Raw genomic sequence first — 14,186 nt, forward strand, 5'->3', positions numbered from 1 at the left:
AGGTGGTTAACTTTGCAGTTTGTGTTAGAACATCTGTTGGCTGCCTACTTATTAAAAAAAAAAAAAAAACCACAACCAAAACAGTCTGTAAAGAAAGCACAGCATGTACTTTGAATATTGTTAACTGCTGGGCCAAATAATTCATCTGGCCTCTGTGGAAGACAAGTTGTGATTAAAAAAAAAAAAAAAAAAAAAAAAGGTGAATGTAGAAGAGCATGAAAAAAAAGGAAAGGAGGAAAAATGGAACACTGAAAATAATAAGCCTCTTTGGCTGTAGATGTATAGAAATACCTGTGTTCCTTTTCTCAAGGTATTCAATAAATTGTACCTCTTGGATTGCTCAGTGGCTATTGTTACAAAGCATCTTTCCTTTGTGCCATTGGCTCTGTTAATACCTTCACGGCTGATTCTGTCTCGTATCCATTATGAATATACATTTCTAGGGTCAGATTCTGGAATGAGGCATATATATGCTTTACAACAAGGAGCAAGGATGGAAGGAAACGTTTCCGTTCTTCCACAGAAATGGAGGAAAACTTTCCCACTGTTCGAAATTATCTAGAATGCATGGGCTTTTACGTGTTGAATGTGTAGTGGGTGTAGGTAGTTGTACATGCCCTGGATCTCTCTGTACTTTTCTCTATGATTGTCTAAGAGTTGTAGTAGTGTTGCAGCCTCACAGCACTGAGTAGACGTGGATAATAATTTCCCTCTATCTGCTCACCATGCTGTTCCTAGTACAGCCCGATAAGGAATTTCTGTTTTACAATGAGCACATATTGAACTTGGTGCCCACTGTGACTTCCAGGTCCTTTCTCAGACCATATCGGTATGGGATTATTTAACCTGAGGTGCAGAACTTTGCATTTTTCCTTGTTGAGATTCATGTGGTTTCTGTTGGTCCAGCTGTCAAAGTTTCTTATGGTCCGTCTGCTAAGTGACACACACTGACCTTAAGCCCACCATTGAGTTTTAAAAATGAGCTTGTCCTGCATCTCATTGTTTTAATAGAATGTTTTCTCTTTAGGAAAACATTCTCATTTTTGCTTCCACAAAAGAGAATGATAATGGGTAGTGGTTTTAAAATAGAGGGAGGTAGATTTAGATTAGATGTTAGGAAAAAATTTTGTACAGTGATGGTGGTAGTACACTGGCACGGATTGCCCAGAGAAGTGGTAGATGCTCCATCCCTGGAAACATTCAAGGCCAGGTTGCATGGGGCTCTGAGCAACCTGATCTGGTTGGAGATGTCCCTGCTTCTTGCAGGGAGTTGGGCTAGATGACCTTTGAAAGGTCCCTTCCAAGCCTAACTCTTCTACAATTCTATGAAAAGAGAAATAAAATAAACAAGAACATGACTCGAGGTCATCTTGGCCCAGAAGGTCCCATCCAGTCCTGTGCTGCGTGTTCCCTTTATGTAAAGAAGCTGTTGAAATTTTGCATATATGAAACTTCCAATCTCCTTTGTCTTGCCTTTTTTTCAACTACTATGATTTCAACATGTATTTTGCCCATAGCAAATGCCAACCATAATATTTATGTCTTCTGTATTTGTCTTAGATTATTTGTCTTTCTATATCCAAGCAGCAGACTTAGATGCAGGGAGACAGAAATAGCTATTATTGTGAAATATGTACATGGTAGGATTTGCTTTAATTTAAGCATTTTTGCAGTACATTTCTCAGGAATGCTGATAGTTCTTAGTATTGTAACCTCTGTGGTGCTCTCTAGCCAAAGAAATCAGATGTCTTTTGGTGCACAAACCATTCACATTTATTCTGTGAGGCCACTTCACTCTTGTTATCAAGTAATTGTTCCAGTTTATTGGTGGTAAATGAACAGGTAAGTGGAAGGGTGTGGGAACAGAGAGTGCAGCACAGCTGTCTGATATTGAAGAATTTGAGCTATGTCCTTGAACACCACTTGCTCAATAACAAAAAACAGCAATTAGAACAAGATAAGTAAATACCAAAGGCAAAAATAGTAAAGACAACTAAAAATCTATAACCAATCCAAATGAAGTTTAAGGCGCGTGAACAGTATATCGCTACCAATTGAATTAGATGATTAAGCGCGTGCATTCCGCGTGTAACTGAGAAAAGATATAAAAGACTTAGGCTGATGGACAATAAAGGTCTCCGGTACACCATCCACAGAGTCCGTGCCCTTATTGCAACAGAAGGGACAGTTTTGAGATAAGTATTGGGAAAAAAATGTGGAGAAGAAAGTGAGGAGGAGGAGGATGTCCATCAGTTTCACTGGGCTAGAAGATCTCATGCGAAATATAATGCAACTGAGGAGAAGCTGCCTTTGGTGAAGCTCTACAGTGTTTATGAAGTGGACTCAAAGCAGAGGAAAAAGGCAGGAGTATGGGACTGAGCTGAGCAGAGGACGAGATTCAGGGGTCCTTACTTGGCACTAGGAGAAAGCCTTCACTCTAATAGTGATCCCAGGGTGCTGCTTGTTGGAGATGAAGACCTGAAGAAGAGTATGTAGTTCATTGATAAGCCTCTCCAAGTTATCAGTGTCAGATTTATAAATGGATATATCACACTCTTTACATAACCAGCTTTAAATGACCTTTTCACGGGGCAAAATCTAACCTCCCAAATTAAATACTTTGCAAATAAGAATATGTTTATTTAAATTGCAAGATATTTATTTAAATTGCAAATGGTCAAGACTTGTTTTTTTATTTGGTTGTATATGAAAGTCCCAAGCTGTGTAACAAATAGCAAATACATAGCACAGACATTACACACAAAACTATATTTGAATATATGAGAATAGAAGATTGTAATCTTTAAGCAGTTATAGTTCATATAGTTAACACTGTGTGTGATAAGTGAGCAACATTGTCTGTTTCTGAGCAAGTTTTAAAAAATGAATAATTATGTCTTATTCTTCGCTTTAATATTTGCATAGCAACAGATAACTAAACAAAGTATTATACAAAGTGATGAAATGATGATTTCTGAAGGTAAAAAGAATAAATGCGTTAACTGATCTGTTTTGATAACAGTGACTTTTACAATTTATCCAAATCAAATAAGCTATTATTATAGGAAGAAGCTGACACAAAAAAATATATTATCCAACTAGCTGGAAAAAAAAAGATTAAATTTGTATCTGTGAAAAATAAGAATTCTGGTAAAATGAAAAAACGAATAATGTTTTTAAAAAAGCATAGAAACATCTCAAGTTAGAGCTTCAGTGATACAGGGGGGTGATTATATTAACTTAAAATTTCTTTATGCATGTTAGGGTGATTTAAAGAAATTCTAGTCATGTGAAAGGCAGAATAAGTCAATGTAAACTTCCACTTCAAGATTAGAAAGTTGCAAGACAGTGTAAAATTAAATGAAGACCCTCTTAAATAGCTTAACTCCTTAGTATGGGATAGCACTGTATCAAACTCCCTTATTAGGTAGAACTCTGTGGGTCCTAATTAAATAAATGCTGACATAGTGAATAGTGAAAGTAAGTATACCACTACATACCTTTTAAGGATATTTCCAGGACCCTGTTCTACATTTTCTGGTTTTAATGAATGGAAAGAATCCTGTTGACCTGAATGGGACAATTTGCTTAAGCGGAAGTACAGTATACTTCCATGTTTGCAGAAACAGAGCCTTTTTTTTTTCTCTCAGAATGTAAAACCAGGAAAATCTCATGCAATTATGTAATTATAACCTTGTCAGTACAACTGTCATTAAGTTCTATGCAATTAAAATCTGTAAAATAAACTGCCATGAAATATTGTATCTCCTTAATCTTGATCAATACGATTTACCCACTTACTACAGATTCTGAGTAGTAAAAGAGCTGTTAACTTACGTTGTCTTTCATTGTACTTTTTTGTCTTTTACAGGAAAAAGTAGAATATGCCTTCCTGATAATTTTTACAGTTGAAACATTTTTGAAGATTATAGCATATGGATTATTATTACACCCCAATGCATATGTTAGAAATGGATGGAATTTATTGGATTTTGTAATAGTAGTAGTAGGGTAAGTAACTTGTCCTTCATTATACAAAGATTATTTAAAATAATCTTTACAGTGAGATAGATACAGATTTGATTGTAAGTAACAGCCTATGCTTGATTTCTGTTCCTTTGGAGTAAAAGAACAAACTGATATGAGTGAAAAATTTGAAACCAAGTCCTAAAATTTTTCAGTACTATCTGTGGCTGCAGGTTGTGTTGCACAATCAACTTTATAGTAGAAGTTCACAGGGGATTCTGAATTCTGTCAAAAATTTTCCTTGGTTGTTGTCTTGCAGAGTCTTTTCCATCTGATTTTTCCGAAGTGAACTCCTGATTTCTTTCCATATGATAGAGGTTGATCTGTTTAATTTCATACATAGTTATATCGTTTATTCATTTATCCCTATACTGCAGTTACGTGGAGTTTATGTATTCTATAAAGATCTCTGGGAGAACCCATGTCTTCCAAAGTGGAGCAGGGTGGTCAGGGAAGACGGAGTTCAGTGAGTGATTCCTTCCCAAAATCTGAGGAAAACTGGATATATGAGTACTTTCCGTTGGGGTGCTGCACATCAAGCTCCAGACATATATGATTTTGACCTGCCTAGGGGAGAATGTATGCTAAAAATGCCCTTATTTTTTTTTTTTTTCCATCCTATGTGTGTTGCTGTACCAGGAAAACTGGGAGAGTTTGTTCTGCTCCTCAAAGGAGGCACTACTTGGGCCTTATGCAGGCTACAGAAGAGTGGAGAGTGGAACATCCCACATTATGTTATGCACCTGCTTTTTAAATAAATAACATATTTGGCTATTTTGTGTCAGCAACTTTATGACAATGGTTGTGCTAGTTCATCAGAAGATCCTACCTTCAGCTATCTCAGGATTTAATCTTGAGGCATATATTCCCTAAGTCTCTAAATATGGGGGAGATTATATTGGAAATAAAGGAATTTCTTGTACTGTAAATCTTGTTTACTGAAAACATTTATTGATATAGCACATGGAGAACATGATCCACGTATAACTGTATGTTGTGGCTAGCTTGCAAAGACCTCGTCATGCAGTGTGCAATTCTAATTTCATTTTAAAATTGAAACTATATCAAGGGTTGCCTGTAATTGAAAAGGTCCAGAAATTAGTGTGTGTTGCTCTTAACTCATGTTGTTACATTAAGAGAAGAGAAAAAAAAAACACAAAGTAAAGGAAATTGGTAAAGTATTATTAAATTTGGGCAAGTATTATGAATGTATGAATACCCAATTTATAAGTATTTGATTCTGAGATAGTGTTACTGAGAAGATTGTATTTGGGCCAGTTGCTTGGCTTTCAGGCAGTTTTGGTCCGGAACTAAGATTTGTTTATAAATAGATCCTTCATCAGGTCAGGTCATTCTCAACAGATTGGCCTCTGTGCCTGAAGGGGAAGCTTGGTGGGCAGGTGTGGAGACTATCACGTATAAGAGCTCTATTCTCTTGCCAGGCAGTCACTTGAATGGGCCTCTTCCCACTTGTCAAGTGACCATGGAGTTACAGTAACCCTGGAGCAGTCTAATTAACATGACCTCTATCTTTGGCTGTGCCCTAAATACATGATAATTAAAAAATTTTCCATTAACTCATAAGACACTCCTTATTGGAGGCTAAATCTAGTTAGGTCAAATGCTCACACTGAATCCAAGGCAAATATGAAAAAAGGACTACATCTTATCAAATACCTAAAATATCACACTAAGATTTAAATCCTAGCTCAAACCCAAAAGTTTTGGAATATAAACCATTGTGTAGGTTGTCCTCTGTTGACCTGAAAGACAAGGTGGACTTTCCATAACATGTCAGGCACTGACAAAACTGTGAGCAATCTTTTTGTTACTACTTTTGAGAAGATTGTGACCACATAAGCAATTAAGCAAGCAAGCATGAGTACATTTACTTAGTTAATACTTAAAAGCCCAGTGAAAAACTGATTTTCATATATAACTGAAGGTGGATGTGGAATGACTTCTGGATCTGATTCTATTTGACTAGTTTCATTGTGATATTTCATTGGGTATTTTAATAGCTTTGAAAGAGCTTCCATGATGTCCTATATTAAATGTATTAGAAGAAATTTCCTTCACATGCTTTCTCAGCAGAAACTGTGTCAGTCCAAATGCATAAATCTTAATTATACCAAAAGAAATCTCTATTAACAAAAGGGAAGTGTATATAGAGACTTTTTTTTTCTGCAACATCAAACTTTGGTAAACTGTACAGGAAAATAAATGGCAATTTAAAAAGTAATAAAGAAGATCAGTAGTTTTATACCTTAATGGTTTTATAGGATAGACATAAAAGAGCTGTAGACATAGCTGTGAATGTGATGTTTTTTTCCTGTCTTTGTCACTTCTCTCTGAAACCAGTCAGCATATGAATTACTTTCAAAGCAGCCTACTACTTGCCTGCATGTAATTGCCATATAATTTCCATTGATTTCTGTGGAAGAATAAGGTCCTGGTAGAGAAAGTTTTCATAGCACCTTCCTATGCCTCTAGCCCTTCAATTTCATGAATGATGTATGGACTGACAGGCTGAAAGCCACTTCTCTCAATTTGGGACTTGATTCAGAAGTCTGTTTCATCATATCTGCCTTTAGTGCATGACTAGTCACTGAAATTATTGAGATGGCTCATTTTTTTTAGAATTATGCTTCTATTAAATTATAGGGCTGAACCAAGACCTGAAATATTAAATGTCTGGCTTTCTATGGTTATAGCAGTACGTAGGCTGCTGATGTTCATTCTAAGATCTGTAGTCTTCGTGGCTGTGTTTCACTTTGGATGGGAATGAAGCAGAATAGAGACGGGTATTGGCTGATACAGTCAGTTGCTTACTAGGGAAAGAGAAAGTCTTCAGTATTCTAGTTTGGGCAACCTATTCAATATTATATGATTTCTAGCAACTATCCAGCATGACACAGTTATGAGCCAGAGTTGTGAAAACCTTTCTTGACAAAACCAAAAACTTGCACATTTCAGGAGTCCTTTACAAATGTGAAACATTTTTCAGGATTATGAAATTCTGTTGACTTGATAATCCTTTCAGAAGTTCAGTTTTGCAGCTGCTGAACTACAGACTCTGTGCAAAGGATAATATGGTTTGCATGGTTTAGCCATCAGATGCCATCAGATAATTTGGCCTCTGAAATGCAGGTCCAGACTAAAATAAACCTAAGATTACTTTGCACTTCAGCCACTTGCATCACTTTGAATTGGCTGTTAGAAGTGGGAAAGAGAAGTAAAACTCTTGTCTTCCAAGGTGTTCTAATGAATGACTAGCTCATTTCTGCAGTGAAGAAATACAATATTTTTATCCCCAAAGATATCTTGTATAAGAAACAAATCTTTTTGGGTGTTATTAAATGTTGGACTCTATTTTTAATATATTCTAGTTTTGCTGACTGTATTTAGAATATTGAACTGCAGTGTCATTTGGAGTTCATAAATCCACCAAAATGGAAACAGATGGTTTCTAGTGATTATCTTACGTTCTAAAGAGAAGACTAATGCTCCAAACCTTACAGCTAAAATGTTTGAACAGAGAATTGGCAAAGTAGCTTCATTTATTTAAAAACAGCAGATTGTGTATACAAGTAGAATGCTAATGTATTGGATACTATGTGATCATCGCTCTTTGGAGGGATTAGAAGCTCTTGCACTTCATAACTCTTCCTGTCATGATATAATGTGTAAATACACTTCTCATTTTGACAACTGGACAGCTTTTCAGAATTATCTGCAGTTCAAGTAATTTCAACGAACACTTTTGCATGGTAAATGGATGGTGATGACCTTACCCTTCATCTCATTTTCTAGATTATTTAGTGTAATATTGGAACAATTAACCAAAGAAACAGAAGGTGGCAGTCACTCAGGTGGCAAACCTGGTGGCTTTGATGTCAAAGCCCTAAGAGCCTTTCGTGTATTGCGACCTCTCCGGCTTGTATCAGGAGTGCCCAGTAAGCTCTTTTCTATTTAATTCAATTGGAATGAATATTGTAATGGATCTGATTATTTAACTTTCTTATTCCAGACACTAACAGAATGAGATAATATTAATTTGATTTTTTTTTTATTTGGTTATGTGTATAAAGTGAGTTTCAAGATTAAATACACTATTTCAGGTCGAACACAGGATTGTGAATTCATTCAGTGTATGATGATTTTACATAGATCAATAAGCAGACAGGGGAATACACTTCCTTTTTAGAAGCTTTATATAAAAGTAAATTTCATGTTAAAATGCAAATATACGAGAAAATAAAATTCAGATTTTTTTTAAATCCAAACCCCTGCAGATCTGAAAGTGTAGGTGGTCCTAAAAAAGATTATATGTTGGTAAGTGTATGCCAAAGCACATTACACGTTTCATATTTCCTGCCCCCTCCAATGCACATGAATGCCTTCTATTTATCTCAGTAGAGCTAACAGATAAATCAGAAAACTGAAAAAGTAGAACAGTATTATTTAAAGAGAGCAATTGAATTTCCTGATAATCTTTCCTATTTTCTTTTAATACATTATTAATTACTGAAGCTATTTGGATGGACTGAATAAGAGGTTCATGGCTTACAATTCAGTTCTTCCCAAGACATTCAAAATAGGAATCCTCATGTTGTGTTTATTATATCATGGTCTATTACATGGAAATGATCGTGATCATATATATTTAGCAAAAGAACTCTAGTGAAAAAGAAACAGTCTTATGAAATGTCAGAAAGTAAGTTATTAAAATAAAAATGAGCTAATTTTTTTTTTTTCCTCATTGGTACTGTGGCAGCTTCATTAGTCTGGAATTTACTTATTTTGATAAGACCAAAATTTGGCTAAATATTTAATTAAGGAGAAAATAAAGTAAAAATTAAGTAGTTCTGAAAGTGATGTGAGGGATAAGTGATGAAAAAAAAGTTTGTTTGGAGTAAAAAATGTATTTTCTCAGGTAACTATACTCTGTTTATCCCTCCTGACAAAAAATACAGTTCTGCAATTGGCTGAGCATACATTTTTTCAGGACTTGTCACAAAGTTGTTACTGTAGCACAGAACTTTTTAAAGGTCATATAAAATAAGTGACTACATACTTTTTCTTTCTAAAAAACCATGAATTATTGTGGCATGTTTCAAGCATTGACTTCCATGATGTAACCTTTATTAACAGAGGAAATAATAAGACCTTGACACAAAGTTTTAGATTCTTACGAAGTATTTTGTTACAGGAACATTTTTGTGGTTCCGGGCAGTAGAATTTTTTTTTAAAACTAATTGACTCTCCATGCCTGTTTCATTAATTTCTAATAATGTGTAATTATAGAAAATTTGGTAAGGCAAGGTATAGAAGTCTGGTTCATATCTTCTATCTTCTTGTTTTCTTTTAGGTTTACAAGTTGTCCTGAACTCCATTATAAAAGCCATGGTCCCCCTCCTACATATTGCCCTTTTGGTATTGTTTGTAATCATAATCTATGCTATTATAGGATTGGAACTTTTTATTGGAAAAATGCACAAATCTTGTTTTCTTATTGATTCTGGTAAGTCATTAAACTCTTGACTAAAATAAGATATTGATTCTGGTTTCTTTGAAGTCTGTGGCATTTCAGTTTGAAATAGAACCAGGGCCAAAGCACTAAAACTGTTGTGGTTCATAATTTTAGGAAGAGTGCATTACGTTTAAAAAACAACAACAATGCAAACTAGTTAGAGACTAGAAAATGCTCTGAATAAGTTTTGATTTCCAAAATGTGTAATTGAAACAGTAGTGAAAAGGGTAAGGGTGACTATCCACAAGGGACAACTCAATAGTTTTTTTTTTTTTTCCTCTAATCTCTGATTACTGAAGAGCTAGCTAGTCCTGTTCCAGGGAAGATATACTTTCCTCTGTTCACAACCTGGCAGTGTCTCTCCAAGATTGTGGCAGTTCTAAAATGAGTAATGAAAGAAAACTATGTTCCTCCACCCAGGTGAAATAATGAAATGGAAGTGTTTGTTATGGAAGAATTTTGAAGGAGTGAAACTTCATGAGGGAGTCTGATGGCTAAGGGTGCATTTCTGTCAACTAATATATATGTAGGAATTAGTCCAAACTTGTTTCCTTGGTGGTCCATATGTTGGTATGAAGTGAAGAAAGAGCAATGAAGATAAAATAAAATTAGCGTGGAGAGATCCTAAAAGGATATGTTGTGTTATTACATGCTTCTTTCCACTACTTAATCACTCAAGCTCTTTTATACATTCAGTTTTACTTAGCCTGTTTTTAGGCTAGAAGACCCAGATGTGGGAGACACTAAAAGCTCCGAAGCTCCCACGGTTTACCTTTCTCAGCATTTCTCATGTCAATATCTGGATTTATCTTGCAACAAGGTTAATATTTCTTCATGCAAAGAGTTAAGTAAAAAAAAATTTGAGAGCTGAGAGTTCTGATTTTTTTTTTTTTTTTTTTTTTTTTTTGTCAATTTTCAGATATACTAGTTGAAGAAGATCCAGCACCTTGTGCATTCTCAGGGAATGGACGTCAGTGTGTCATGAATGGCACTGAATGTAAGGGTGGATGGGTTGGACCAAATGGAGGCATAACCAACTTTGATAATTTTGCATTTGCGATGTTAACTGTGTTCCAGTGTATAACCATGGAAGGATGGACTGATGTGTTATACTGGGTAAGTTCATAAATCACTGAGCTTTGTTTTCTTTTAAACAAGCTTCAATGTTCAAATGAGAAACAAGCCGTGTTTTACAATATAGTTGGTGGGAAATCTTGGTGAGTTTTAAAGGAGACGAGCTCAGTTGCATACTTTTTCTAGTGATAGCATCTTACTGGACTCCTCAGGCTAAAAAGACATTTTAGAAACAAATTTATTCGTTGCTTATTTGAGGGCTTTTTGCCTCTTCCATTTGTATGAATGTAATATTATGTTTACATCCTTTGGACTAGCATTTTTTTTTGTGCAAGCCTATACAATTTTTAAGTATGTCTTTCCTGATTAAGCTTAAGAGGTCTTTTTGTGGTATTTCTGCAAAATATTTCATAACATTAACATAAATTAGAACAAAGTAAGCTCTTAACTGTCATTGCTTGCCATGGGGACTGAAAACCATTTGTTAACTATTCAGAAACAATAAATCATAAGACTTGAGAGCCTGACATTGTCTCCATAGAAGCAACAAAACTTGTTAAAAAAAACCTAACTGTGTAAGTCCTCACCTTTAAATAAATGCTGCTCTAGCATCAGGTATGGAACTTCCACAATCTTACAACATAAACAGAGAATGGGACACAGACTAGGAAACTGAAGAGATAATTTGTAAAATCAGGACTAAATATAATGAAGGAAAGAAAGAACATACAGATTTTTAAAGGACTAGGGTCAGCTAAATATACAGGTAGACGTTTCTCTGCCTAACTCCATTCCAATCTTAGGGCATGATGTTATTTTATGAATAACTAAATATTTGATATGACTAATTTGTCCAAGATCATTAAAGAGATCTGTGACAGAACCTACCTACCATAGGTACTGAAAGTCAGTGAGAATATTCTGTACTACTTGGTACTCAGCAGTAAGTCTTTGCAGCAATTTGGACCATATAACAAATAGAATTAAAACAATTCAAATACTGGGAAATATTTGTGAGAGAAAATAGTGATTGCTAGTAAGGATCACTGTTAGCAAGCTGTTAAAAATGGACAAGTTATCTCAAGGTGTATCTTATTGGAACTATACTCTATGTTGCTCACAGCAGCTCACATTTTGAGTTTCTTTTCGTTTGTCTGGCCAAGTGGGACTATTTACTAATAGCACATCTGTTGTGGAGTATTGGATGTAATTAAGGATGCAGTATTACCCAGTGAATGAACGCTTCATTTTATGTGGTCATTTGTTGCAAATCAAGGTGAAATATATGGTTGCTAAAAAATATAACACTAGAGTGTAGTCTCAGATAAAATCTATGATACTCGAATATAGAATATGGAGATATTTTTAAGATAACATTACTGTTAAAGATAATTAAGATGGTAAACTGGCATTGTTTTGGGATTGAAAGACAAAAAAAAGAATTGGGAAAATATGAACCTCTGCTTCCACTGTCTGTTATCAGAGATACAAAATTGGCAATAAACATGCAAAGGATATGTAAAGAGTCTAACAAGTGCATAGCTACGTATAGGCTATTGTATTGTTTCTCAAAGGCTAAGTTTATCAACCCTTTGGGTTTTACTTTCCAACTCTTCTTAATTTTCTCAAAGAGACTATGTGAATGTAGAATTAGTATCTGCTTTATGATTTGTTTTTGTGATTATGACAGTTATTTTTGTCTCTCCTGAAAGAAGAGGAAAGGTTGACCATGATTCTCTAAAAAAAAAAAAATTTTTCAAGGCAAAAGTATGCCCACGTTTCAGTACCTGATAATTCCTCCAAATGTCACCATCTTCTTCACAGAAAGTTCATGTAAAAATTTCAGTGAGTTGCTCTATTTAGAACATGATTGCTATAAAAGGTATAGTAACAATTTAAGCTCAGTGGCTCAGTAGTAAATATTTTTTCCCCTAATAATTAATGAGTTAATTGAGCTCATGCATCTCAGGAATCTTTGTAGAGTCTCCGTTGACAGCACAAACCTCAAAACCGTTAAAATAGTGTGCGGGATGTTGTCATGATCAGACAAAATGCAAGGCACAGCAAAATTAAAAATTCAAAACTGCACGCATGAGTTATTTTGTTTATTTCTCTATAATAGTAGATATTTAGAAGTACATAGGGGTCAGTTTTCATTTTATTACAAATGATACTGGGATTATTAGAGAAAGAAATATATGTTGACCTAGTGAAATATAATCAAAGTCCAAATATTCAAGATATTCTTTGGAATCTGTCTTAACTGACATATAATTAAATTATGGATCTGGATTCTTTCTACCTGTAGAGTAACAAATTGCCCATTATCAAGCTGAAATTATTTGCTGAGGAGAAGAGAAATTACAATTTCTGTTTTAATTTTACACCTGGATTAAGCTGAGGTAGATTTAGCTATTGGTAGATAAAAGTTGGAAAAGATTTTAACTGCAAATTAATTGCAAATTGAATACATATGGGGTATACCAGATAATAATAATAATGTCCATGGGTTTTGTGGGTTACTTTTTACCTAGAAATCTGTTGATGGTACACAGACTGAATGAATTTTATATGAAACATAAATAAGACCAAACCCACAAATATTAGAAACCGCACAAAATTCTGATTTCATTTGGTCACTGTGTGAACAGTAAAATTAACTATGTAGGCTTATCTCACTAGCTAGTGTAATCTGAGTGGGTGAAATGTGTGATATTTTGCATCATGTTATGTGGCATTCTGTTAGTAAGAATGACAGCTGAAAATGACAGCTTCCAATAACACTCACTAGTGCAGCTCGTTATCACCTGGTTAACAACGGTAAACTCAGCTTAAAAATTCTCCAAGCATCAATAATGCTTTTTCTCTTATGCATATCTATTATAGATTTAGGGCATGATCCCGCGACTGCTAGGCATCCTTCAGATCCTGTGACCCACATGGACATCCTGCTTCTCACCAGTTTGCACCCGAATCCCATATGTCCTATTATTTTTTAGTGTGTCTTCACCTGGCTGCTTTTCTCCCTCTAACTCACATGTAACTCACTGGATAGCACGTATTACATGTTTCAGCCACAGAAAATATAATGTTACTCCTTAGTGCTAAATACTAGACTTAACTATAGAGGTTAAGGGGTAGTGTCCTTTTTTTCATCAGCCAATGCAGCTTTTGTGTTCCCAAAATGTATAATAAGTTTGTGACTGCACATTTGTACATCTTCTCCATTTATATCAGGACTGTGTTTATTCCCAGTCTCAGTCCTTTGTTTGCTCTCCAGCCCCAGCTGAAAGCTTACGCTACTAGTTTTGGATTCCAGTGCAGTCCTTGTTACTGGCAAAGTGGCAGCCTCAGTGTGCCCAAATTTTTGATGCTCTGGCTCACATTCTAAAGCTGAGAGCATAGTATTCTTTGCCTCATTTTCAGTTTATGCTAGCAAGCACTCAAGAATTACAAAATCTGAGCCTGCATTTGCATATCTGGCTCTACATTTTTTCCATGTCTTTCAAGCATCTATATTTATAGTCTATTAATGGCAAACACGTATTTTGTA

The 14,186-nt window shown here is 35.1% G+C and overlaps 1 protein-coding gene across 2 annotated transcripts in view; it reads left to right on the top strand.

Moving 5' to 3' along the window:
• CACNA1D (calcium voltage-gated channel subunit alpha1 D) overlaps positions 1-14,186 on the top strand; it is a 195,715-nt gene that overhangs the window by 66,696 nt on the left and 114,833 nt on the right. For both annotated transcript variants that reach the window (XM_086755918.1, XM_086755919.1), the window contains exons 4-7: positions 3,872-4,011; positions 7,840-7,982; positions 9,398-9,550; positions 10,479-10,675. In XM_086755918.1, the coding sequence (XP_086612044.1) occupies positions 3,872-4,011; positions 7,840-7,982; positions 9,398-9,550; positions 10,479-10,675 (633 nt within the window). The remainder of the gene's footprint in view (positions 1-3,871; positions 4,012-7,839; positions 7,983-9,397; positions 9,551-10,478; positions 10,676-14,186) is intronic.

This window comes from Chlamydotis macqueenii, chromosome 10, assembly GCF_036417535.1.
Source record: "Chlamydotis macqueenii isolate bChlMac1 chromosome 10, bChlMac1.mat, whole genome shotgun sequence".
In the NCBI taxonomy this organism is placed as follows: Eukaryota; Metazoa; Chordata; class Aves; order Otidiformes; family Otididae; genus Chlamydotis; species Chlamydotis macqueenii.